The sequence below is a fragment of the Echeneis naucrates genome, chromosome 17 (assembly GCF_900963305.1).
Source record: "Echeneis naucrates chromosome 17, fEcheNa1.1, whole genome shotgun sequence".
NCBI lineage: Eukaryota > Metazoa > Chordata > Actinopteri > Carangiformes > Echeneidae > Echeneis > Echeneis naucrates.
Window position 1 is genome coordinate 4,494,995 of NC_042527.1, and position 22,016 is coordinate 4,517,010.

Below are 22,016 nucleotides of genomic sequence, written 5' to 3' on the forward strand. Positions count from 1 at the left end.
ACCCACACTAACCTGCATGTGACGTGTGACATTTGCTGTATATCAATCTTAATGTTATCTATGTTTCAGTTCACATCAGGTTACCAGCAAGCTGCAAAACAAATATCTAATCTTTCATGTGAATGATTTGCTCAAAGTCCAAACTGAACCAGAGCTAATTTCATTATTTGTTCTGTTCAGTGAAGACAACTTTAACTGAAGCTTTATGCACCAGCTTCATCCCTCAAATTTCTCCAGTGTAGCAATGCCAGCAATGCTGTTAATCTGCCAGTGAGTTGCTTGACATGCACCAAAGCATGCCTTTAGCTGCAGTGAAAAGAACATGTGTGAATGTCTGACAAAAAAAAATAAAATACATAGAATTTTTTGTGGTGGCTTTATTTAATGTTTCAGATGCAGAGTGTCTTGCTGGGATTCCTTAAACATCCTGGTGAAAAACAAAAGCACTGCAAACATGGACACTTTAAGACAAGTTAAAAAAAATAAAAAAAAAAATAAAAAAAAAATCAAACACTCAACTAAGTAAAATCTATGTAGTGTAGAATTACACTGGTTATCTATCAGTGTAGGGTTTAGATTTTTTGGGGGTTTGTTTGTTTGTTTTTTTTTTTCATTTCAATTTCATTTTCAAGAGTTTGCTCAGCGTAAAAGTAATCATTTGTGAGGAATTTGGAAAGGTTTCAGTTTTGCTGCTTGACTTAGGGAAATTAACCCCTGGACAGATCTGTAATAGAGCAAGTCATATCAAATCAGTAGCATAGACCAGAGGCCAGTGACTCTGTTTAAATTCAAAACACATCATCCCAGACACGCACTTTTATCCTAATTGTGTGTCGCTAACAAATGCATATCAAGTGAATTTAATGTAAAAGCATAAAAGCCAGTCCTCATAATATTCAAGTACTTATATCTTTACTCATTATGAGCTTATTTGAGTACACTGGGTAAAACCAGAGTATATTGTACATGTAAACACAGTGAGTGAAACAATCAGGCTTTGTGCAAATTTGTCTGCCAACACAAAAACTCAACCTCAGAGCATTAATCTGCCTCTCCAAACTATGCGGTGCACCTCATCACGTTTGACACTATATTTTAGATCGTGGTAATAGACGCCATTAGAACATTGCCTAAGATGGCTGCAAGCCCCACCATCTCATAAAGCAAAGACATGCCTTAGTAATGCAGATCAAAAGCAAAATAAGGTGACAATTGAAAAGCATGAACTTATGATCTTCGTCAAGAGAAAGCTATATTGACGCTTAGGTTTATAACAGTTGAGCTAAGAAGTTTTAACAAGACCATCTTCTGACACTGTAATCAAATCTGCATATCTGTCTATTGTCTAAAACAGCAGTCCCCAACCCCCAGGCCGCGGACCAGTAATGGTACGTGGGTCACTTGTACCGGACCGCACAGAAAGAATAAATAACTTACATTATTTCCAATTTATTTACTATCTGAATCTGAACAATGTTTTATTTTGAAAAATGACCAGATACGCTCCATTACATCCGTCTATGACTCACTCTTAATGCATGTCAAGACACTTGTCTCAGTCATGTGATACATTACTGTTAAAATTAAACCCACAATGTAGCAAAATGAGTAAAAAACAAATGCCTTTGGAAGGTTTCTTTGCGAAGGGGAAAAGGCCCAGTGAGGAGACAGAAGAAGAGCCTGTGACTTCCAAGAAAAACAAAGCTGCATTAAGGTTAGGGCTTAGAGGGCAGAGAGGATATTACCCATGTCGTTGTTGTGTTATGTTATGTTATGACGGCGCTGCTAATAAAGTCGCATACGAGTGGATTCACGTTTATTATTATATTTAGAAAACAGCACAGTTTTTATGCCGATCATATCATTTTATTTTGTTGTATTTATCCGCCACACTTTAAAGGCCGGTCTCTTGCACAAAAAAGGTTGGGGACCCCTGGTTTAACACTGCAGTCTTCCTTTGGTTATAGTGAATAGATTACATAATCCACCAAGATCAGGATAAAACACCAATCAGTTCTTCCTCATCATTGTCCCCAACACCCTCAGTGGGGCTGTCACAAGTGGCCATGAGCCCGAGTCCCAGCTCTGCCAGCTCCTCACAGCTCATGTCAGTCGTAACCATGATCTTTGTCTCAAGGCGGTTACACAGAGTTCTGTATGAGGGTAATGGGTACCCCAGCTCTCTCAAATACTCATAGCCTTTTGCCCCAACTGCACAGCGAATCTTTCGGGCCTTCAGGATGGTCTCTGGAGACCAGACAGCCCGACGGGAACGTTTAGTGAGAGACAGAGCACGAATCTGGTCCTCATAGAGAAAGTTTTGGAGGCCCTTTTCAATCCGGTCCAAGCGATAAAGACGTCTCTTCATCTCTTCTGCCTGACACACAAAAAGGGAAAGTAAAAAAAACTAAGTAAGCAAAACTCTCTTCATTTGTAGATCAGAAAATCAGATTTGCACATCAAATTCAACACAATTAACACATAAATATAACTAGTAATTTAATTAGGCAATCAGGAGATGAAAGCTTATACAGGTTGTAAAGCTAAAATCAAATATTTAATAAGTCTGACACAGTGACACTAATTGTAGCTCTTTTAATGTTCAATAAAAAAATAAAATGAAAGAAAGAAAGAAAAAGAAAATATCCGACCTCCCTCCGAAGCCTTGCAGTGTGGTGCATCTCCTGTTCCAACTGTTTCTTGAGGAGCTGACACTGTGTGCAGGGCTGCTGGTCCTCACCCACCCTCTCTGTGTCATCCTCTTCCATGCCAGGCAGAGGATTGCGTCGGGCATAGCCATGGTCCCCAAAATTCTGCTCTTTATCCACTAAGACATAAAACCTTGTTTTACTGGTCTTGCATGACCTCCCTGGTCTGGTATATTTTGATGGTATAATCAACAGATTCCGCGACCCGGAAATGGAAAAAGCAGTTAAAGATGAGTGCGTCAAGCACTGCAGAGTAAAGCACTACAGTGCTTGGCAGTCTGGGAACAAAACCTCAAATGTTACTAGAAGGACGTGGCTAAAAAGGTCTGTAGATCTGTCAGTTACCTGGGTCAGGTTTCAGCGGCACCAGGATGTATGGAATGGTGACTGCAGGATAAGGAGGGTCCCCAACAGTGAACAGAGTTGGGATGGCATTAGGCTTCAGCTTCTTTCCTCCTGCTGGAGACCTGGCTATCTCCTCGAACTGGCTCTGCTCAAAGTGATCCTTGGGTAAACAGAAGATGCACACTGAAGCATTTCATCCACCCAAGGATACAGCTTTAACAAGGGAAAAAGGGTCCTGCATACAGATGGTGCAAAATTTAGCTAATGTGACATAACTAATTGAAGACAGTAACTGACATAAAAGGTATTTTGGTTCATAAGTTAGATAGAATGAGAGGGATTACTAGAGAAACTGAGGCTGGTACAACTAAATACATATGTGACTAATAACGTTGCCTTTCTCTCTTGTCTGACTCTTCCACATTGAGAATGCATCTTCTCCATTAAAGTGCTTCGCAGACAGCTGGATGCCAGCGTCGGTGTGAACCTACCTGACAGAGTCTGGAGTGAGGAGTTGGTTCAAAGTCACGACGACAGTTCACCACCCACTTCTTCTTTCGGTCAGGGTCCTTGGGGAACCGAAACAGTTGCTTGCCTATGCTGGTTGAATTGGAGCAGTTAGGAGCGGAGCAGCCTCCCATTGCAACACTTTAAACAAACAGCGATGCTAATTTTGGCAACCCGATAAGTTAGCTTGGTTGGCAATGGAGCTCAATGGAGCCGAGCTTTCCAATCATTACTTTTAGCTAACCACGTCGGCTGTTTAAAAAACGGGAGAAAAAGTTGCAGCCGCAGTAAATGTTTACTACTGTAAACAAGTGCGATGTCCGCAGATGTTTACAGTGTATTTTACGGATACCATTTAAACAAGTTTCGCCGAGATAAAAATGTTTCTTAGTTTGTTTGAGCCAAAATGGCGAACTCCTCTTCGGTGGTTGGATGCTGGAGTGACGGTTGTTTATATGTGTCTATTATAAACGCCTGACTGAAATGGGGGACAAAAAGCAAAAAACTCAACGAGAAATTTTAATTTTAAATAAAAAAAATAAAGTTATGATAAAAATATTGAGTTTTCTTGGTATAGTTTTTTTCATACTTGTAGTCAAAAAGCATTATTTATATTCAGGCAGTAGTCCAACTACTATGAGTTGGTTGTTAGAGGACCCCGAGAAGCACGTTGACATATTTACGGTTGAACCACATTTCTGTAAGTGTGAAGAAAATGTGTGATGATAACATATCAGTTAGTACCAAGGTAAACCTGCAGAAAATGAAGGGCTTATAAGTTAGCTCATTTAGCAAGATATAGTGTTGTAGTTAGCATTGGTTACTGCAAAGGACATACCAGCCGCGAAGAAGAGCTGTGAGTTGATCTGCACAGCACCCAGGGTTGAGGCGAGCATGGCATCTTCACTGGTAGTGCCAGTCATTGATGTCCAGAGTGACAATTTCAAAGAGCTCTGGCCAGCTATGGTGGTGGCTATTAAAACATCGTCCTTCGTTGCATTAGACACGGTGAGTGCAAATGTCTGGGTGTCTGACCAGCTTGAACCTCATTGAAATTACCTATTAGTTCCCCCCCTTGAGTGTTATCACTTAAGAGAAATTAATGTAGTCAGTGTGATTATAAGCTCAGAGGTTGTGCATCAGTCTTGTTGATGAATTCTGAAGTGCTTTGTGTGGTTGTAGGAGCTGAGTGGTCTTGGAAACAGGAAATCCTTGCTGGCTGAGTGAGTAAAAACATCTTTGCTTTCTCCTTTTCCCAACACTGTTATTCAGACATGAAGCAGTATCATGTGATCATCACACACGCACCAATGTGTACCAGAGATAGGTGTCATTGATGAAATGCTTTTTGGTGTTTGCATATCTCTCGAATGTGCCCTGACGCTCACTGCAATGTTTCAGATCCATAGAGGACCGATATAAAGCCATATGCCATGCAGCACGCTCTCGCTCCATCCTCTCCCTGGGAATTGCGTGTTACAAGAAGCTAAATGACAAGGTACAAGATGGTGTCTCATCCAACTGGCTCAAACTTTGGAACACATATTTCCATTTACTGTACATTGTAGTAATTATAATAGCAGGCATAACTATTAAAGTTTCCTCACACATACTTTACTGCTTACTCCTTTACTGCCACATTTGAGGATTTGCCATAGCACCCTTCTTTCATATTACTAGTACAGACTTTGATGTTTGCATTATTCTCCTTTTATTTTTGCCAGGCTGCAGAGACATACCTGGTCCAGGTGTATAACCTCACCCTGCTGTGTTCAGAGGAGTACATCATAGAGCCCCAGTCAGTCCAGTTCTTGGTTCAGCATGGATTTGACTTTAACAAGCAGTACGCCCATGGAATCCCGTACTGCAAGGGAAATAATAAGGTGATGATGCCCACATGATGCTTAATGTTGTACTGTGTGTTCTGAGCCCTCTCCCCTGCCCACAGTACTCTCTATTTTACTTGTCTTAGCAAAGATAACAGAACCTTCTCAGATGTCATTATTCAGTTTCTTGCTGTGCTTTCCCTCCCTTCCTACTTTGCCAGGAAGGATCTGACAATCGGGGTGTCCACATCAGGGCTTTATTTACTGAACTGCTGCGTGCCAGGAAACCCTTGGTTCTCCACAACGGCCTCATCGACATGGCCTTTCTTTACCAAGTAATTTCTTTATCTTCAGAAATTCACTCTTGGGATTTTATAAGTTATATGCATTGCTCTTTTAATTTGCAAAAGAAAGGGTTAGCGTTTTTATATATATATATATATATATAGAAAAACGCTAACCCTATATAACCCTATATATATATATATATATATATATATATATATATATATATATATATATATATACCCTTTCTTTTTTCCGTTCTTTTCTATATATATATATACACACACACACACACACACACACACACACATACACTGTATATTTTTCTGCCTGACAGTATACACACTCTATATCTGTACAGGTTGGCACCAAAAATATTTTTACTGTTACGTCATCCAACAGTCAGCAAGGTGACATAGTAGTTAGTGCTGTTGCCTTTCTGAGTGGAGTTTCCATGTTCACCCTATGTCTGCGTGGGTTTCCTCCCACCGTCCAAAGACATGCATGTTTGGGTTAACTGGCGACTTTTTCAGAACATACAGTTTTTATTTAATGACTTCTTTTTTCTTTTTTGTGGGGCGGTCTTTACCCTTAGAGCTTTTATGCTCATCTGCCTGAGCGTCTGGGCACCTTCACAGCTGACTTGTCTGAGATGTTTCCAGCTGGCATCTATGACACCAAATACGTCACTGAATTTGAGCTGCGGCTCCCTGCCTCCTATTTGGAGTATGCCTATAAGAAATGGTGAGTAATAAGACACAGCATTAACACAACAATAAATCAGACAAAAAGTGAATTATATTAGAGTCTGAGGTTCTTATTGTCACTTCATTTAAGTTACAAACTCTATACAACAATTTGTCAAAGGAACCAGAACTGGGTGGAATTTTGGGAGGGCATGAGGGTATTTTTCCTCTTCACCATGAGGGAGACCTGGTAAAAAGTTACTATAAGGCCAAGGATCCCAGTGCCCCAGATATTGTACTAAACTTTGTGGAAGGTGCTAAGAAGGTGACTCTTTCTGACACAGCTGTGGGTTCCTGCTGGTATTGCTGGAGCCAAAGTTGATAACGGATCTTGGATGGTCACCAACAAGTGGCTCAGGGTTCATTAGACTACACTTAGGTCTGTACAAATCATGTTTGTTTGTTATGTCTAGTGGATTGTTTGGATATCAACATATCTTTCTTTCCAAACTGTAAAGGCCAGAGACATGGACCCTTCCTCAGAACTGAGGTGAAACTATGGAGGGATCACTGCTTTGCTGATTCCTGCTTTCTCCTTGATTAATCAAGCTTCATTAAACATCTTCAGAATAAGAGATATAAGGGAAACTTCACTTGCCTCTGCGATCAGTAATAAAGATTTCCTCCTTTGAAGCTCGGTCCTGAAACACTATTGAACAGATTCCAGATTGTCATTTCCTAGCTCTTGTATCATGCTGTCATCCTGTTTTATTCACACAAACATTTACAGCTTTTCCCCAGCATCAACTGAACATTTTTGGTGTCCTTTTTGTTGAGACATCTCTTATCCTCTGGTAGCATTACCACAAAACAAACTTTTAAAATGAGTGTGTTATTGAATTATTTGTCCCTCTGTTTCCTTGTGTTTTGCCCATCTTCTAGTAAGCTGGATAACAGCCGCAGTTTGACCTCTGGAAAGACTGGTCCTCATGTCCATATAGAGTTCTGTCAGTACACTGGCCACATGTCCACTTATGTGGACTACAAAGAGTGTCTTGCTGTTGTTTCTCCTAAAGGAAGGACTGATATCTGCGAGTGCTTCTCTGTGAGTTCTGACCTTTTTTCACCCTGGGGAAGCTTTCACATTTTCTCTGGAACCTCCCGAACTAAAGTAAAATTAAATAAATGTAGTGGAGTTGAGGAACTAAGGAAAGTTCCCGTTGTCTTTTCCTTTTTACATCTGTTATTGTGCCTGTTCGACCCATAGACTGATTATTAAGATGGAAGTGGCACACCCTCACCACCCCCACCATATACACTCCAAGTCATCTGTGTGTATTTGTATGTAAATATTTTTCACCAACTGCCTTACCTTTGTCTGATAGGCGTTTGGCTGGTGTCGAAATGGTTCTCAGTGTCCATTATCACATGACACTAACCAGATCGTTCTCCAAGATGAGAAAGTCAAGGAGGACAAGAGAAAGAAGAGAAAGAGACACAGAGAGAAGAAGAAAGGTGGAGGGCAGGAGTCAGAGGCCTCTTTTGCTCCTGAAAAGAAAATATGCCACATGGAGGTGGATCAAGAGGAAACTGCAGATGTCCACCAAAAAACAGCATTGTGCACAGAGAATGAACCTCCAATGGATAATGAAAGAGGTAACTTGACAACAGACAGTGCAGGGAATAGAGTGTGTGAGGGCAGTACAGACAGCAGGAACTCTGCAACAGCAGCCACAACAGATAAGGACACAAACATGAAAACTATAGAAGACAATGTAGAAAGCACAAGAGATGCAGGGAGAGAGGAGTTAAACGACCTCTCAACTGGAACTGAAGCTCAGAAGAAGATTGAAACAGGAACGCATCGGGCCGGGTTTGACGCCTTTATGACAGGATACATCTTTGCCCATTCTTGTATTCTGATCAAGAAGGATGTAGTTGAAGCTGTAGCGCACGACGAGCAGACACGGCTTCCTACCTGTCTCAACAAAGTTTACCTCAGTGGCAAGGCAACCCCTCTCAACGTGGTCAAAAGCACCTTCTCCAAATCATCCAAGGCCCATGTACAGAAGATGGAGATGGTTTGGGGACGTAGAATGTAGTGTGCAGGAGAATTATAACTTGGTGAGGTTGAATTTTTTTCTGCCATGCTAAAGGTGTGGCTGTATGGATGACATTGAATTTCAGACTGAAACATCTTGAGGACTGGGCATTTGGACTGAAACTTTGGTATTCATGGTACCCAGAGGATGAATCCTGCTTAATTTGGTGACTTTTGAATTTTCCTGTAGGGTTACCATGAAGCCAACATTTTATTTTATTAAATGTTTTTGATGGATTGCTGGATAATAGGTTGTTGACTTTCCACACTGCGTTTTCATCTGCAGAGTTTTGCTGTCTGATCAATTACCTGCAAAAATTATATTTTCAGCAGCCTCAGCTGCACTTTTTGTTAATTGATTCAATGTTAACATGTGCATATGCTAAACTAAGATAGTAAATTTGCGTGACACATGCAAATATTAATGTTAGCATTTTTCTTGTTAGCAAGTAGCTCAAGTACTTCCTGAGAGAATGTGCAGCTTTGCTTTCTGATCTGGGGAATTTGTACAGATGAAGGTCTACAAGGGTCATGGTCCCTTTATGTCCAGCACCAATTAGGTGAATCATTCATTGGTCAATTGAAAACAGTTATTGTGATAACTTTTTTTTTTAAGAATAGCTGTGAACATTTGATTGTCCCACCAAATTTGATTTACAGTTAATAACAATTTCTTACTTGTATTTAGTAACTTGAATGATTTTATGTTTTTACTGTTGGCTAAACATTAAAAGGACAAATTGATTGTCGTATAATGTGATAAAACACAGTCTGAGAGAGGCAGGGTGTAGGCAGGAACATGTTGCTACATGAAGCTCATGGAGATGAGCTGTAGTACAGAATTCATGAAGCTATGGGAGCAGCAGGAACATGGGATGGCGATGAGTCACCACCTGCAGGATGAGGACAAGGAGGGAGGGAGAGGAGAGGAGAGGAGCTGGGAGAGACAGAGACTTTGGCAGAACATGGTTAGTAAATGCATAATAAATGCTTAGAACTGGAAGAAACAGTGATTTTTAAGAAGCATGGTTCTTATCAGCGGTTGCAGGGGGGAGGGAGGGGGAGAGAAAGAGAGATGCTCAGTCCTTCCCCCAGTAGCCAAGGCCTACAGCAGCATAGCTAAAGAGTAGAGGACTTTAACTTTTTAACTATAAGCTCTGTCAAACAAAAAAGTTTTAAGCCTGATCTTGAAAATTGCTAAAGAGTCCGCTCCCCGGACCAATACTGGAAGTTGGTTCCATAGAAGAGGAGCCTGATAACTGAAAGATCTGCCTCCAGATTTACTCTTGGAGACTCTAGGAACCACAAGTAAACCTCCATCTAGAGAGCGGAGTGGCCTGCTAGGACAGTAAGGAACTATGAGCTCTCTGAGATATGATGGAGATTGGCCATTAAGAGCTTTATATGTTAACAGAAACAAACAGACACCCGCACTCAGACCTACAGACAATTTTGGTCACCTATTAACCCAAACATGATGTCTTTGAACGGTGGGAGGAAACCCACTCAAGCATGTGGAAAACATTCAAACTCTGCATAGAAAGTCCCCAGCCCTGGGAACTGAAACCACAACCTTCTTGTTGTGAAGCAACAGCACTAACCACTATGCTGCTGTGCTGCTGTTCTCTTAGTCATTCATCAAAATTGATTATTTACAAAAGCTATAAAATTTTAACTTAAAATGATTGACCAGTTCAACTGATGTGTCCAAATATCATCTGAGCAAAGAAGTATGCTTTTATTGTTTAATATTATTATTACTGTTCATTGTTGTTGTCGTCGTTTACATTGCATTTGCTGATGGTATGTTTGATCCCATAGTTGAGTTATTTCCATGGTTCACTAGTAACTGGGCATCGTTAAAGAAATATAGGCCCATTTGTCATCTTTAAGACCAAATCATCAACAACACAGAGAAAATCTAATACCTTGAACAGCAGCTCAGCTGGGGAAATAATAAGAGCAGAAAAAAGTACTTTAATAATAATGTTCATGAGTTTCTAAACTGGCAGTAGCTGAGGTGTAAAAAGTAGATCAGGGAAAGATTAGAGAACAATAAACTCTTGAATTATTGAATAAGTTGTTGCGCCATTCAACAACCACAAATACAACTTTGGTGGTTTCATAGTTTATTTCTAAGCTCACCAAACAAGACACTCAAGAGTCACCTACAGTAGCACTACCCTACTCCACCCACCTAAGAACTATAAAATATAAATAAGCAGACAGAAAAATACAGTTAAATCTGTACAAGACTTTCGCTCTGGAGATCAAGAACATTGCACATCTATGTGTTAAACATACAACCAAAGCATTTCAAACATTTGTTTAATGTCTGGCATTATCAACGTAAACATCATATTGCTCCTGCTCACTCTCATTAACATATTTGGGCTCAAAAGTCTTAATTGCCTCAGTTACTTTAATGTTGCTAATTATGTGTTTGCTATTGCTTAATGGTCGTATTCACAGCTGCTTTAGCATCAGTTCAGATGAAACATTTTCACCTTGATATTACAGTGACCAGACAATCCAGCTAGAGAAGAGGCAGAAGGTGATAGAAATATTGACTCTGGTCTGTACTGCTGGAGACGAGTTGTGTGTGAAGGAGTGAGGTTTGATATCAAACAATGTTTCTGTGAGACTGATAAGTAAACAGCTGTTAATACAAACATGCAATATATGTACAGTAATTTTTAACATTTTCAAAACTATAACAAAAAAATAATGCTGAATATACAAATCAGTCTAGAAAACAAAATAAATCCAGCCCAAATGTGGGCCACATTCTTCTCTTTTTCTAGCCCAGAGAAACTGATTGTTGCTGGTCCTTCTCATCTTCCTGTCTGTTTGTCCATCAGATGTCATCCTCCTCTTACTTTCTGTCTGTGACAATAATCCAAACATACGAAGAAGAGCTGAGCTGTTTTAATGATGGTTGCAGAGGAACAACATGGGACATAAAGGGTTAAAGTTAGTTTATATTTGGTTATGGGGACAAGTGCCATTCACTGGACAATGGGTCAGTAATGTGACAGTAGGTAACAGCAGTGAACAGCAGTTTTCTCAAGGTTGTCCTCTAAAGTATTAAAGGTTTTCAGACAGCCCTCCAGCAAACAGTTTGCACATCCGTGTAGCCTCCAACTGCAAACAAGTTCCTGCAGAAAGAGGTAGAACCAACAATTAATGTTTCAAGTTACACAACTCCACTGATTTAACGTCTCATCCTCATTAGCTCTGTGCCATCTCATCTCTGTCAGTCTGTCAGGAGGAAGCATCAGGAAACATCTCAAATGAGGCTAAAAAAATGTTACGTTTGCTATAAAAACTGGGCAAGAGCTGTGTCATCTGTACCACCTTATTATCATGTGTTTTTTTACACGTGTTCCCAAACGTGTTGACAGACTAAAGAAATAGCCTGTTTGGAAATGGAACAGTTTTCCGAGTTAAAGTCAGTGACAAATGATCTTTGTGTGTTTTATGTTGGTTAATGAACTGGATGTGAAGATGACCATTTTTATTCTTAAATACCTTCAGATGAACCAAAGACGCTGAATCTGAAAATCTGAGCATCTCGTAGAGAAGAAGAGAGAGACCTGGACCAAACTGATCTTTTGCTGCAGAGATGTTTAAACACTTTGACGTCAACTCCGTTCTGACATTCCTGAATGAAAATAAACTCACAGAACTCACAGCTCTGTCTGAATCCCCTTGTCCTGCCCTCAGACCGTCTCTAGACCTGGCCCTGGACTCGAAGACTTTAGACTCTGAAGTGCTCTGAAGAGCGCAATGCTTTATGTCATCAGATTCGACCTATAGAAATTCTTACAGTATATTAACCGTAAATGGTAAAAACATGGCAGGGCATTTTTAAATTGCAGACCAAATGTGTTACCAAAGTTTCATTAGTTTGGAGCACCATAAATGGACAAGGATGATAAAAGACATGACATTAAAGTGTCCTCAGACTAATTGGTGCTTGGCCTCTTATGATAGATCATGTCATGTCTATTTTTAAGCTTTATTTATTCAAGTGAATCCCACCAAGAAAGCTGCCTCACTTTGAATGAATGTGAATAAAAAACCATCATAGAACCAATAAATCAATATTAATTAAAAGTAGAACAGTATTTTTGATCTCAGTAGGGTTTCTTCTGCACACAGATGACCATGACAGATCAGATCCTGGAACAAAGACACAAGAAAATATTTGAGGTTTGGGGAAAAAAATCTACTTTATTAATGATTTGAAGCATCAGTTTGTTCACACATTAAATCAGTGAAGTCTGTAAAACGAGTTTTGTTCAGCGAATTCATGAACTCATTCATTTTATACATTGTTTCAGCTCAGAGAGGGAAACTAAATAAAGACTCATGATAACTACAGTTTGATTAAACCTCATAGATCTTTTTTAGAAGTTGCTTTGTCAGAACAAACACATCAGATTTCTTTCTTTACACTTCAACACAAATCTATAAAGAAGCATTCAGGACACAGAGAAGCTTTCATGGTGGCAAATGTGAGTTTAGTTCAAACTAACACTGTGAGGACCAATGGTCTCCTCCACAGCTCTAGCTCCACCTCAACACACTCAGACATACAACACAATGTGGCAGGGGAGAAGATGGCATGTATAGGCCTGTATAAGAAGAGATTGTTACATACAGTAACACCGAATTGATAGTACATGAGGGCAGCTAGTCTTTTTATTACAATTATACATATTTAATTAACCAAACAACCTCCAGTAATAAAGAAAACAAACAAACAAACAATAATAAAAACTAGAAAATTGTGCCACGGGTCGGTATCCCCTCGCCCGTCGCCCGTCGCCTGGACGAGCAACCCACGTACCGTCCTTCTTTCGAAAGCCTTCCTTTCGAAAGCTCGGAGAACCGATTGAGCATGATTCAATGAGTGCTTGTCTATATCTGCCTCTGTATATGTCTGTGTATATGTGTGAGTGCATCTGTATATCTGTCTCTGTGTGTGTCTGAGTATATGTGTAAGTGCGTCTGGATATCTGTCTGTGTATATGTGTGAGTGCGTGTCTATATCTGTCTCTGTGTATTACTGTGTATATGTGTGAGTGCGTGTCTATATCTATCTCTGTGTATGTAATAATAAAAAAAAAGGATAATGGGCTGGGGCCAGCAGTGGGGAGGCAATCTACCTAGGGGTGTGTCCCAGGCATGCAACTCACCACAGTGTGATTGCTGCACACAGCAATCATCAATTCCCAGCAAAGTGAATCACTGCAAGCAGATGGTGCGCTTACCACTACACACTGTGAGGGAAACCACACTAAGGTGCGGAGCCTCCACCACGACCCAGAAAGCAGCCCCACTAAGGAAATAAAAATGCAATCAATACAACTGGGGAAAAAAAACAAAACAGACTTGTACCAGTTGGTATAACCAAATACACAAGTTTTATCCTCACAGTCAGGCAATTACAGGTGGCCAGGTGGTCGCTCCTGGCAAGGCAGCGCTTATGAACATCCTCCAGCAAGAGACAGCAATACCAGGCGGGCAGACAGCCATACACCATTACATCAAAACAGCACATCTTAAAGGCTAATAGAACAACATTGAAATGATCAGCATAACTGCTTAAGTTAACCAACAAGACAACTCCAACCTGAGAGTCAGGGAGAAGGTAACCAGTTGCACCCAGCAGACAGGCAAAGCAGAGCTGCAGCCCTGAGGTCACAGGTGTTTTAAATACCCGCAAGGTGGGTTAGGGTTAGGGTACAATACAAGCCTGAACAGCACTGCTACAACAACCAGAAATGAGAGCAGGTCAAAGCTTTGACAATGACTCAGCAACACACAGACACACTGAATACATTTAGGAACTAAAAGACACAAATTAACTCCCTAACGTCTATTTCAGTTTACACAACTCAGCTGTGTCTTGAACAGACCAGTTAAACCAGAGTCCAGCATGTAGAGGCTGAGTGAATACCGTCCGCACTCTGTGGAGGAGAGTCATGGTTTCAGAGACGCTGTAGAAGGACAGAATACCTGCTCTGTGATCCAGGTACACTCCGACTCTGGAGGACCGAGGACCTGAGACTGGAGTCTGGATGTTGTTGAACCGAAATGTAAAACTGTTTTGGCCGCAGACTAAAGCCCAAGATTTGTTATTGAATCCGAACACACACTGATCAGAGCTCCCTGCTCTGCTGATATTCTTGTATGCGACTGCTACAGAAACTCCTTCTCCTCTCCACTCTACCTCCCAGTAACAACGTCCAGTCAGACTCTCTCTGCTCAGGACCTGAAACCAGTAAGTGAATCTGTCTGGATGATGAGGATAAGACTGATCTTCACTGATTCGTGTCGCTTTTCTGTGTCCTTGAGATAATAACAGATATCTGTTTGCTGTGTTTGGATCCAAAGTGATATCCTGTGAGTATCTTAAGAACTCAGTTCTGGTCTTTGGTTCTGGTTCTGACAATAAAACATCCTCTTCAGTCACTGTCAGCGAGAAGTTTGTCAATTTCTGTGTCAGAACATCCTGTAGCAGATCTCTGAGCTCTGACACAGCTGCTGTCACATCCTCAAAGTATCTCAGGGGACGGCTGTTGATGATAGATGAGTCTCTAGGTTCACTGAGAGCTGACACTGAGGGGTAGTTGTGTAGAAAGTGGTTGTGATCCTCTGTGTGTGAGAGCAGCTTCAGCTCAGCGTCTTTCCTCTTCAGCTCAGTGATCTCCTGCTCCAGCTTCTCCTGAAGCTCTTTGACCCGACTCACTTCAGTTTCCTGCTGGGATCTGATCTGCTGCTTCACATCAGACCTCCTTTCCTCCATGAGACAGATCAGCTGAGTGAAGAGCTTCTCAGTGTCCTCCACTGCTTTATTAGCAAAGCTAGTGATGGCCTCCCCCTCCTGTTGAAGCAGCTTCACATCTTTGTCTCTGTCCTGGATTCTCTGTTGGATTTGTTGTCGACTCAGCTCCAACTCTCTCTGCCGCTCCGTCCTTTCAGCTGCAACTGACACTGTGTCGTGGCCTTTATGTTCATCCACAGGGCAGAGATAACAGATACACTGCTGATCAGTACGGCAGAATATCTTCATTACCTCACCGTGATGAGAGCAGATGTTCTCCTGGAGCTTCTTGGAGGGCTCCACCAGCTTGTGTTTCTTTAACTGAGCTACATCATAATGAGGTTGCAGGTGTTTCTCACAGTAAGAGACCAAACACATTAAACAGGACTTGACAGCTTTCAGTTTTCTCTCAGTGCAGAAATCACAGGCCACGTCTTCAGGTCCAGCATAGCAGTGTTCAGCAGGAGCAGCTTGGAGTCCAAATGTCTTCAACTGCTCCACTAAGTCTGTTAACATGGTGTTTTTCATTAGAACAGGCCTTGGTATGAACTCCTTCCTACACTGAGGGCAGCTGTAGATGTTCTTCCCATCCTCTCCATCCCAGTGCGATTTAATACAATTCATACAGTAGCTGTGTCCACAGGGAATAGTCACTGGATCCTTCAGTAGATCCAGACAGATAGAACAAGAGATGGTTTCCTGGTTCAGCTGAACTCCTTTCTGCGCCATTTCTCCTCTCAGTGACACGTGTCTGATTTTTCCGTTATTCAAAAGTGAAACTAATTTGATTTCTGTAAAAATGTCTCCACCCCCCTTCAGACTGTAAATCTGAGGGGGTGGGGACCAGGAGACACATGATCAGAGCGGAGCTTACTGTGTCTGAGAGCAGGAAGAAGATGGTTATCGGGAGGGGACTCAGTCCAGGAAGAGGAAAACTCAGAGACTGAATAACCCTTTGTACAATATAAAGTTCAGAATTTGACCAATAAAAGTGGAGCTCTGCAGCGTTGTGCCTAGGATTGTGTATAGCATTGCCTCTTATCAAGTCAATCTCGAAGGGCTGTTCTTTACTGTGGATTGACTTAAGAACAATTACTGAAGGAAGGAGTGTAGCAATGGCTTAATTTATGGGGGTTTTATTAATTGAAAAGGGGTAAATAAAAACCTGCTCATCATATACAGATGCAAATCAAAGCATAAACTAGGTGAGACAGGTAAACTTGAATATTTAAATGGAATGGCATGATATAACAATGATAATTAAACGGCTGGTGATTCTTGAGGATTTGGGCGAATTAATGGACGGTCATTTATCAAGATACAAGGGAGAGTCTGAGGAAGGGGACCTCTAAAACTAAAATATCCGAATTATCCTTTTCTTTCCTGATGAAAACAGACTGGAGCCGTGGGCTGCACAAGAGGCCCTGGTTACCACGGCAACTCGAGACGCTGGAGGCTGAGTGCCGTGCAGCCAAACTTGTTCCGGTTTCCAGCAGCCTGGCTTCAAATTGGAACTTAGCCCCTGTAGCTTAGCGGCTAAATTCTGACTTCTAAGCTTCTTTTTCTGTTGTGGTTGTTATTGCTTCGTCAGGTCTCCTGGGGAAGCTCTCCTCTTCAGAACTTCTCTAGAACTCCACCAAATTCAAGACCACATAAAATTTAATTGACTGCTTTTATTTGGGGGCCGATCCACGGGTGCGGTATAGTTGTCGGCGCGACTTTGGTCCATTCAAATTTCTCCCTTTAACTTTAGGACATAGCGACGGCGGTGTTTGGATTTTAACTACGCCTTTCAATCACCCAAGTTTGAAGTTATATATAAAACAAAGATAAATGTATCGTTTGATAAGTACCGTTTTCTCTGCTTGTTGTGGTTACTTCGGCGGACATGGCTTTATCTGATCAATTAATGGTAGTCACAACATCACAGAGCACACAAACAAATGAACTAAGAAAGAACATTTTCATGCATATCTTGACTGGCTGTGGAAAATCAGAAATGTATGACTATGGACTGTGTGTGAAGTTGCAGAACCGTTATAGGCAACAAACAAGCATATAGATTATGTCGCTCAGGCAATATGTCATCGGTCCCGGTGGATTGTCGTTCAGGTGGCGCTGTTGTTACATAATGGAAATAGTTCATTGTCCGTTTCAAATTATAGCTCTTCCACCACAGATCTTAAAGCAAAGGTTCATCCGAAAATTAAAATTCACTCAATATCTACTTATTGTAGGATGGATGAAGATCTCCAGTTCACATCTTCAGTTTTGTGAACTGGAGATCTTCACCCACTCTCTCATCAGCACAGGGGTGAGTAGATATTGAGTGAATTTTCATTTTTGTTTAACCCTAACCCTTACTTAACTAAATATACTAACTCCGCAAAGTGCTGCATCACATGTAAAAGTAGATAATATTATCAGCACAATGCAGGGCAGTATCAAAAGTACTAGTGATTTCTCAATTAAATGTTCCCTCATGATGTGCTCTGTGTGCTGACAGTCGTCTGTAATAGTGACGGTGTAAGTTTTGATCTGTAAAATTAGGCGCATCCGCTTTGCGAATCCGCCTGATGTCCGTACTGAGTCCGCTGTTTGAAAGTGCACTGCCCGCAACGAATGAGACTGTAAGGTCGATCTGCTGATGTGAGGGCGGATCCGCCCCGGAGTCAGGCGCTATCTGGGAACAGTGTTGACCCGATTCTTTATTGGAAGTCCAAGAACGAGTTGGATACATTTTCCGTTCACAGTTGAAACATTGATTATGGTCACAGGTAAAGTAAGGCAGCGCTGGGCTCGAAGTTCCCACATGATCCCAGTCTAAGAACAAACCAGTATGGAGATAACTGATCCCTCTGGATGGAGCTGTGGACCTCTGTGCTGATGTTTACTGATGTTTTCAGGAGACAAACAAATGTCTGAATGAGAGGAGAGACAGGAAGAGCTTCAGACCAGTCTGGATATGAACCTGTTTTAAGCTCACAGCTGGTCCAGCCCAGGAGACACGATGGAAAAGTGGGCAGCACTGTGCCCTCCAGGTGTTCAGATAGTCCAGGTCCAAAGTCCTACAGGTTTATTGCTGACTCCAAAGTCTGACTATGAGTTTGGATGGTTGCTTGTTTGTACATGTGGTAGACCAGCAAGCACATAAACAGACTTACTGAAGAATTTACAGATGTTTTGTTTTTCCCCCTCTCAGTATTTATTTTGTCTACTTTTTGTTTTGATGTCCCTTCCACATCTGGACCAATTCTGATACCAGAGAATAACAGTCATCAGAATTATATGGGCCAGACTTTGGCTGAGGACCCAGACATATGTTGGGTCAGAAGCGTAATTTGGTAACAGTTATGCAATATTAAACCCATCATTTTATGTCTTCAGATGAGAAGCTTGCACTCACATTGTCACCAGCAAAGCACAAGAGTTCAGGTGGTGAGTAAGTGGAATAACAAACAAAAGTCAAGTAGTTAGCATCGTAAATATGGTTTGTATTTTCACAAAGACATTATGCTCCATGTCTTCATTTAATTATTCAATGACTAGTGACTTTCTTTTTACATATCCAAACCTCATACTCACCCATTTTGTCCAAAGAAATTAAATATTTTAATGACAAAAAGATTTTGCTAAATATGTGTAAAATGTGTGTATCAAGAAAAGGGGAATCTTCTAGAATTATCTGTATTCACACATAAATATCTCTTAAATTAATCACGTCAAAAAGTGTCCCAACATCATGAAATACAAGATCATATATTTCATGCTGCATCAAAGTTTCCTGTCATTGCATCTAAAAACATTATGTTTTTAATGTATAAAAGTCTCTCTTATACGAGTGAACTAGCAGGTCCATTATTACACTACCAGTCAAAAGGTTGAACACATACTTTCCAATTCATTTGAATGGGAAAATGTGTCCGAACTTTTGACTGGTGGTGTACGTTTACATGTACCGACTAAGCAAAAGATGTGTTAATGCTTTCTCAAGCCACGAATCTTTTACTGGCAGATGGAAAGATAACTAATCAACACCAAAAACAGGTTGGAAAGAGGAGAAGACAACCTCAACACAAGGCAAACAAGCCAGTATGAATAAAGCAGGTTCACTTCTTCAGTCCATGTTTTATTCCCACCTGAACCCATGTGTAGATATACGGCTATTATTATTCCTGCAATCTCAGCAACACTTTGTTACATGATTCATGAATTAGTGATCTTTATTCTTTAAACGCAAATATCTAAATCCAGAGTTGATGAACTTGAGCAACAGGTGCCTCTCTGGGTATTGTGGAAGAGACAGTCGCGGCTCCTGGACACAGGGCGGCGGTAACTGGATGTCAAAGAACACGAAGAAGAAGAAATAGCAGCAGACGAAGAAGAAGGGGGAGAGGGGGAGTTGCGCCGGTAAAGGAGAGGCTGACCCATCCGTGTTGGCCGGTCAGTAGTTTGGCATCTATCGTCTCTCCAACAGCCCGATGAACCAAACTGCGACGCTGGTGAGCCGCAGTAGCTGATAACTCCTCTCACTCCGAAAATGGCAGACAATGAAATGGACTACAACATCGTGTTTCCGGATGCAGGGACGTCGGGTGAGCATCCTTTGATTGTGCTGTGTGTTCATACCTTTCTGTAACCACTCGTGCTAACATCCTAAGCGCGTTTGTGGCCGTGAAACAAAAAAAAAAAAAAAAAAAAAAAAACCGCGCTGCCTCGCTCGTTAGCTCGGTTTGTGTTAGCCCGCCGCGGCAGCTATGCTAATGCTGCGTGCTCCGTGTTGTTTTCAGAGAGACACTGGCAGGGGACAAAGGAGCCAGTTGTGATACTGCTGGGCTGGGCTGGTTGCAAAGACAAACATCTCTCCAAGTACAGCTCCATCTATAACCAACAGGTTAAAGCTAATCGTCGAATATAACAAGCTAATCTGCTGTTTGCACAGTGGCATGAAAGACGCCGAGTTAACAATCTCTCTCTCTCTCTTTATTTCATTATTTTATTTATTTATTTATTTTGTCTTCTCCACTTTCAGGGATGTGTCACCATCCACTTCACCGCTCCCTTAAAGACGGTCTTCATCTCTGAATCTTTTGGCTACAAGGAGCTGAGCAGCACAGCCCTGAAGCTGTTGGAGATCCTCTACGACTATGAAGTGGAGAACAGCCCTGTTTTCTTTCATATATTCAGTAATGGTGGCTTCATGCTGTACCGTTACATTGTGGAGTTGCTGCACAGTGAGGAACAGTTTAGCTCCCTGTGTGTGATTGGGGCTGTTGTGGACAGCGCCCCAGGTAGTGGGAATGTCAGAGGTGCCCTGCGTGCACTGAGGGCCACTTTAGGGCCAAAAATAAGTCCTTTTTTAAGGTACCTCCTCTTAGCACTTTTTGCAGTGACTGTCTTTCTATTGCGAATTGTGCTGTACCCCCTGACCAAGTACATCCACAAGAACCACTACGATGCTGTACAGGAGAGGCCCCCCGCCTGGCCTCATCTCTGTGTTTACTCCAAAAACGATCAGGTGATCAGGCACAGGGACATTGAGCTTTTTGTGGAGAGTCTCAAGCAGAAAGGTGTCCCAGTGGACAGTTTTGATTTTGTTTCCAGTCCCCATGTTGGTCATTTCCGGGCTTTTCCTGAACAGTATGCTCTCAAATGTCGTGACTTCCTGCTTGCCTGCATGAAGCGTGTAGAAGGGACTGAAATGAAGAAGAGGCACCGGCTTCAAAACCAATGAAACAAGAAGAGACCCTCAGAAATTGCTAACCAGATTTTCAAGAGGGATGAAGAATAAAATTTCTTCCTTCATGGTCTGACAAATCTTCTTGAAATTTAGTCAAGACGTTTGGAATTTGTGCTGAACTTGTATGAGATCCTGGCAAAGTTTCTCAGTGGGACGTTTCCAGGGTTGTGGTCTAGGTCTGCTGTGCTTAATCCATTTAAAAAAAACAGCCATATGAAACACTGTAACAGACATGTCCTTGGCACAAAGGCATAACCCTGCCTACTCAACCAATACAAAGTGTTGCTAATACACTGGAAAATTGGAGCTTAAATCCATTAGAATGATTTAAATGGTATTTAATATTACTGTGAAATGTGATGAATAGACTAGTAGTAGTGACTCTAAACTGATGAGACTGGTTATTGGAAAATAATTATCCTTTTCTATTTATGAAATTTAAAATGTATTTATGGTTTTAATAATTTAAAAGAAATTGTAAGGGTGGTCTAAATGAAGGTGATGCTTAGTCTAATTAGTCTATGTATTCTTTTCTATGAATTGAGGAAAAAAAAAAACCCAAACACCCAGATTGCTGCCTTAAATGCATCCAATGCATTTTTGGTCCAGAAATTGTAAAATCTCAAACCCCAACGTGTGATTTGAAAATTGGTTTAGCTTAAGGAAGACGTTGATTGACAATGAATGTATATGTCCCGCACTACCTATGTATTCTTTTTAACTGATGTGCCTTCAATAAATTATTAAAAAGTACATCGGCCTAATTGTTTCTATGCTAATCCTCATTGTAGACCTCTTGGCTAGGGATCCTAGTTCTATTTAAATAGGTGCTGTTGTCATAGCAGCACAAAGGGATTTGGGTTGCTGTCCTGCATTATGCTTATATCTCCTGCCTTTCCAGATTATTTCTCTGGGGTGGCAGAAATGCTGCTCATGACATTTGTTTATGCGTTAAACTCATTAGAAAATTGTGTCTCTTCAAC

At 41.2% G+C, this 22,016-nt stretch overlaps 4 protein-coding genes across 6 annotated transcripts; 2 read left to right on the top strand and 2 right to left on the bottom strand.

Annotated features, from left to right (window-relative positions):
- Window positions 1–553: 553 nt before the first annotated feature.
- On the bottom strand, window positions 554–3,979 carry LOC115058049 (THAP domain-containing protein 1). Its single transcript, XM_029525349.1, has 4 exons — window positions 3,545–3,979; window positions 3,054–3,213; window positions 2,652–2,827; window positions 554–2,377 (listed from the first exon to the last, which is right to left on the bottom strand). Exons 1-4 carry the CDS (start codon window positions 3,692–3,694, stop codon window positions 1,994–1,996), a joined length of 870 nt encoding a protein of 289 aa, XP_029381209.1. The 5' UTR covers window positions 3,695–3,979; the 3' UTR covers window positions 554–1,993.
- Window positions 3,980–4,225: 246 nt separating this feature from the next.
- toe1 (target of EGR1, exonuclease) lies at window positions 4,226–9,197 on the top strand. Of its 2 annotated transcripts, XM_029525232.1 has the most exons (9): window positions 4,226–4,568; window positions 4,743–4,783; window positions 4,962–5,058; window positions 5,285–5,443; window positions 5,608–5,721; window positions 6,267–6,415; window positions 7,300–7,462; window positions 7,743–8,031; window positions 8,155–9,197. In XM_029525232.1, the coding sequence occupies exons 1-9, from the start codon at window positions 4,455–4,457 to the stop codon at window positions 8,457–8,459; spliced, it is 1,431 nt and encodes a 476-aa protein (XP_029381092.1). In that variant the 5' UTR covers window positions 4,226–4,454; the 3' UTR covers window positions 8,460–9,197. The 2 variants fall into 2 exon arrangements, with proteins under 2 accessions (XP_029381092.1, XP_029381091.1); XM_029525231.1 differs by having other exon boundaries at window positions 7,743–9,197.
- Window positions 9,198–13,474: 4,277 nt separating this feature from the next.
- On the bottom strand, window positions 13,475–16,048 carry LOC115057282 (tripartite motif-containing protein 16-like). Its single transcript, XM_029524287.1, has one exon. It carries the CDS (start codon window positions 16,020–16,022, stop codon window positions 14,346–14,348), a length of 1,677 nt encoding a protein of 558 aa, XP_029380147.1. The 5' UTR covers window positions 16,023–16,048; the 3' UTR covers window positions 13,475–14,345.
- Window positions 16,049–19,686: 3,638 nt separating this feature from the next.
- On the top strand, window positions 19,687–21,663 carry tmem53 (transmembrane protein 53). 2 transcript variants are annotated; one of them, XM_029525315.1, is made up of 3 exons: window positions 19,687–19,888; window positions 20,084–20,187; window positions 20,326–21,663. In XM_029525315.1, the coding sequence occupies exons 1-3, from the start codon at window positions 19,834–19,836 to the stop codon at window positions 21,025–21,027; spliced, it is 861 nt and encodes a 286-aa protein (XP_029381175.1). In that variant the 5' UTR covers window positions 19,687–19,833; the 3' UTR covers window positions 21,028–21,663. The 2 variants fall into 2 exon arrangements, with proteins under 2 accessions (XP_029381175.1, XP_029381176.1); XM_029525316.1 differs by lacking the exon at window positions 20,084–20,187.
- Window positions 21,664–22,016: the final 353 nt, after the last annotated feature.

Bases quoted from the DNA above. Each gene is read 5' to 3' on its own strand.
- toe1 (XM_029525231.1), top strand. From the start codon at position 4,455: ATGGCATCTTCACTGGTAGTGCCAGTCATTGATGTCCAGAGTGACAAT. The intron at 5,059-5,284 runs GTACAAGATGGT...TATTTTTGCCAG, and splicing joins ACAAGAAGCTAAATGACAAG to GCTGCAGAGACATACCTGGT. The intron at 7,463-7,742 runs GTGAGTTCTGAC...TTTGTCTGATAG, and splicing joins ATATCTGCGAGTGCTTCTCT to GCGTTTGGCTGGTGTCGAAA.
- LOC115057282 (XM_029524287.1), bottom strand. From the start codon at position 16,022: ATGGCGCAGAAAGGAGTTCAGCTGAACCAGGAAACCATCTCTTGTTCT.
- tmem53 (XM_029525315.1), top strand. From the start codon at position 19,834: ATGGCAGACAATGAAATGGACTACAACATCGTGTTTCCGGATGCAGGG. The intron at 19,889-20,083 runs GTGAGCATCCTT...TGTTGTTTTCAG, and splicing joins TCCGGATGCAGGGACGTCGG to AGAGACACTGGCAGGGGACA. The intron at 20,188-20,325 runs GTTAAAGCTAAT...CTCCACTTTCAG, and splicing joins GCTCCATCTATAACCAACAG to GGATGTGTCACCATCCACTT.
- LOC115058049 (XM_029525349.1), bottom strand. From the start codon at position 3,694: ATGGGAGGCTGCTCCGCTCCTAACTGCTCCAATTCAACCAGCATAGGC. The intron at 3,214-3,544 runs GTAGGTTCACAC...TGTTTACCCAAG, and splicing joins CTCACTCCAGACTCTGTCAG to GATCACTTTGAGCAGAGCCA. The intron at 2,828-3,053 runs GTAACTGACAGA...TTTATGTCTTAG, and splicing joins GCCGCTGAAACCTGACCCAG to TGGATAAAGAGCAGAATTTT.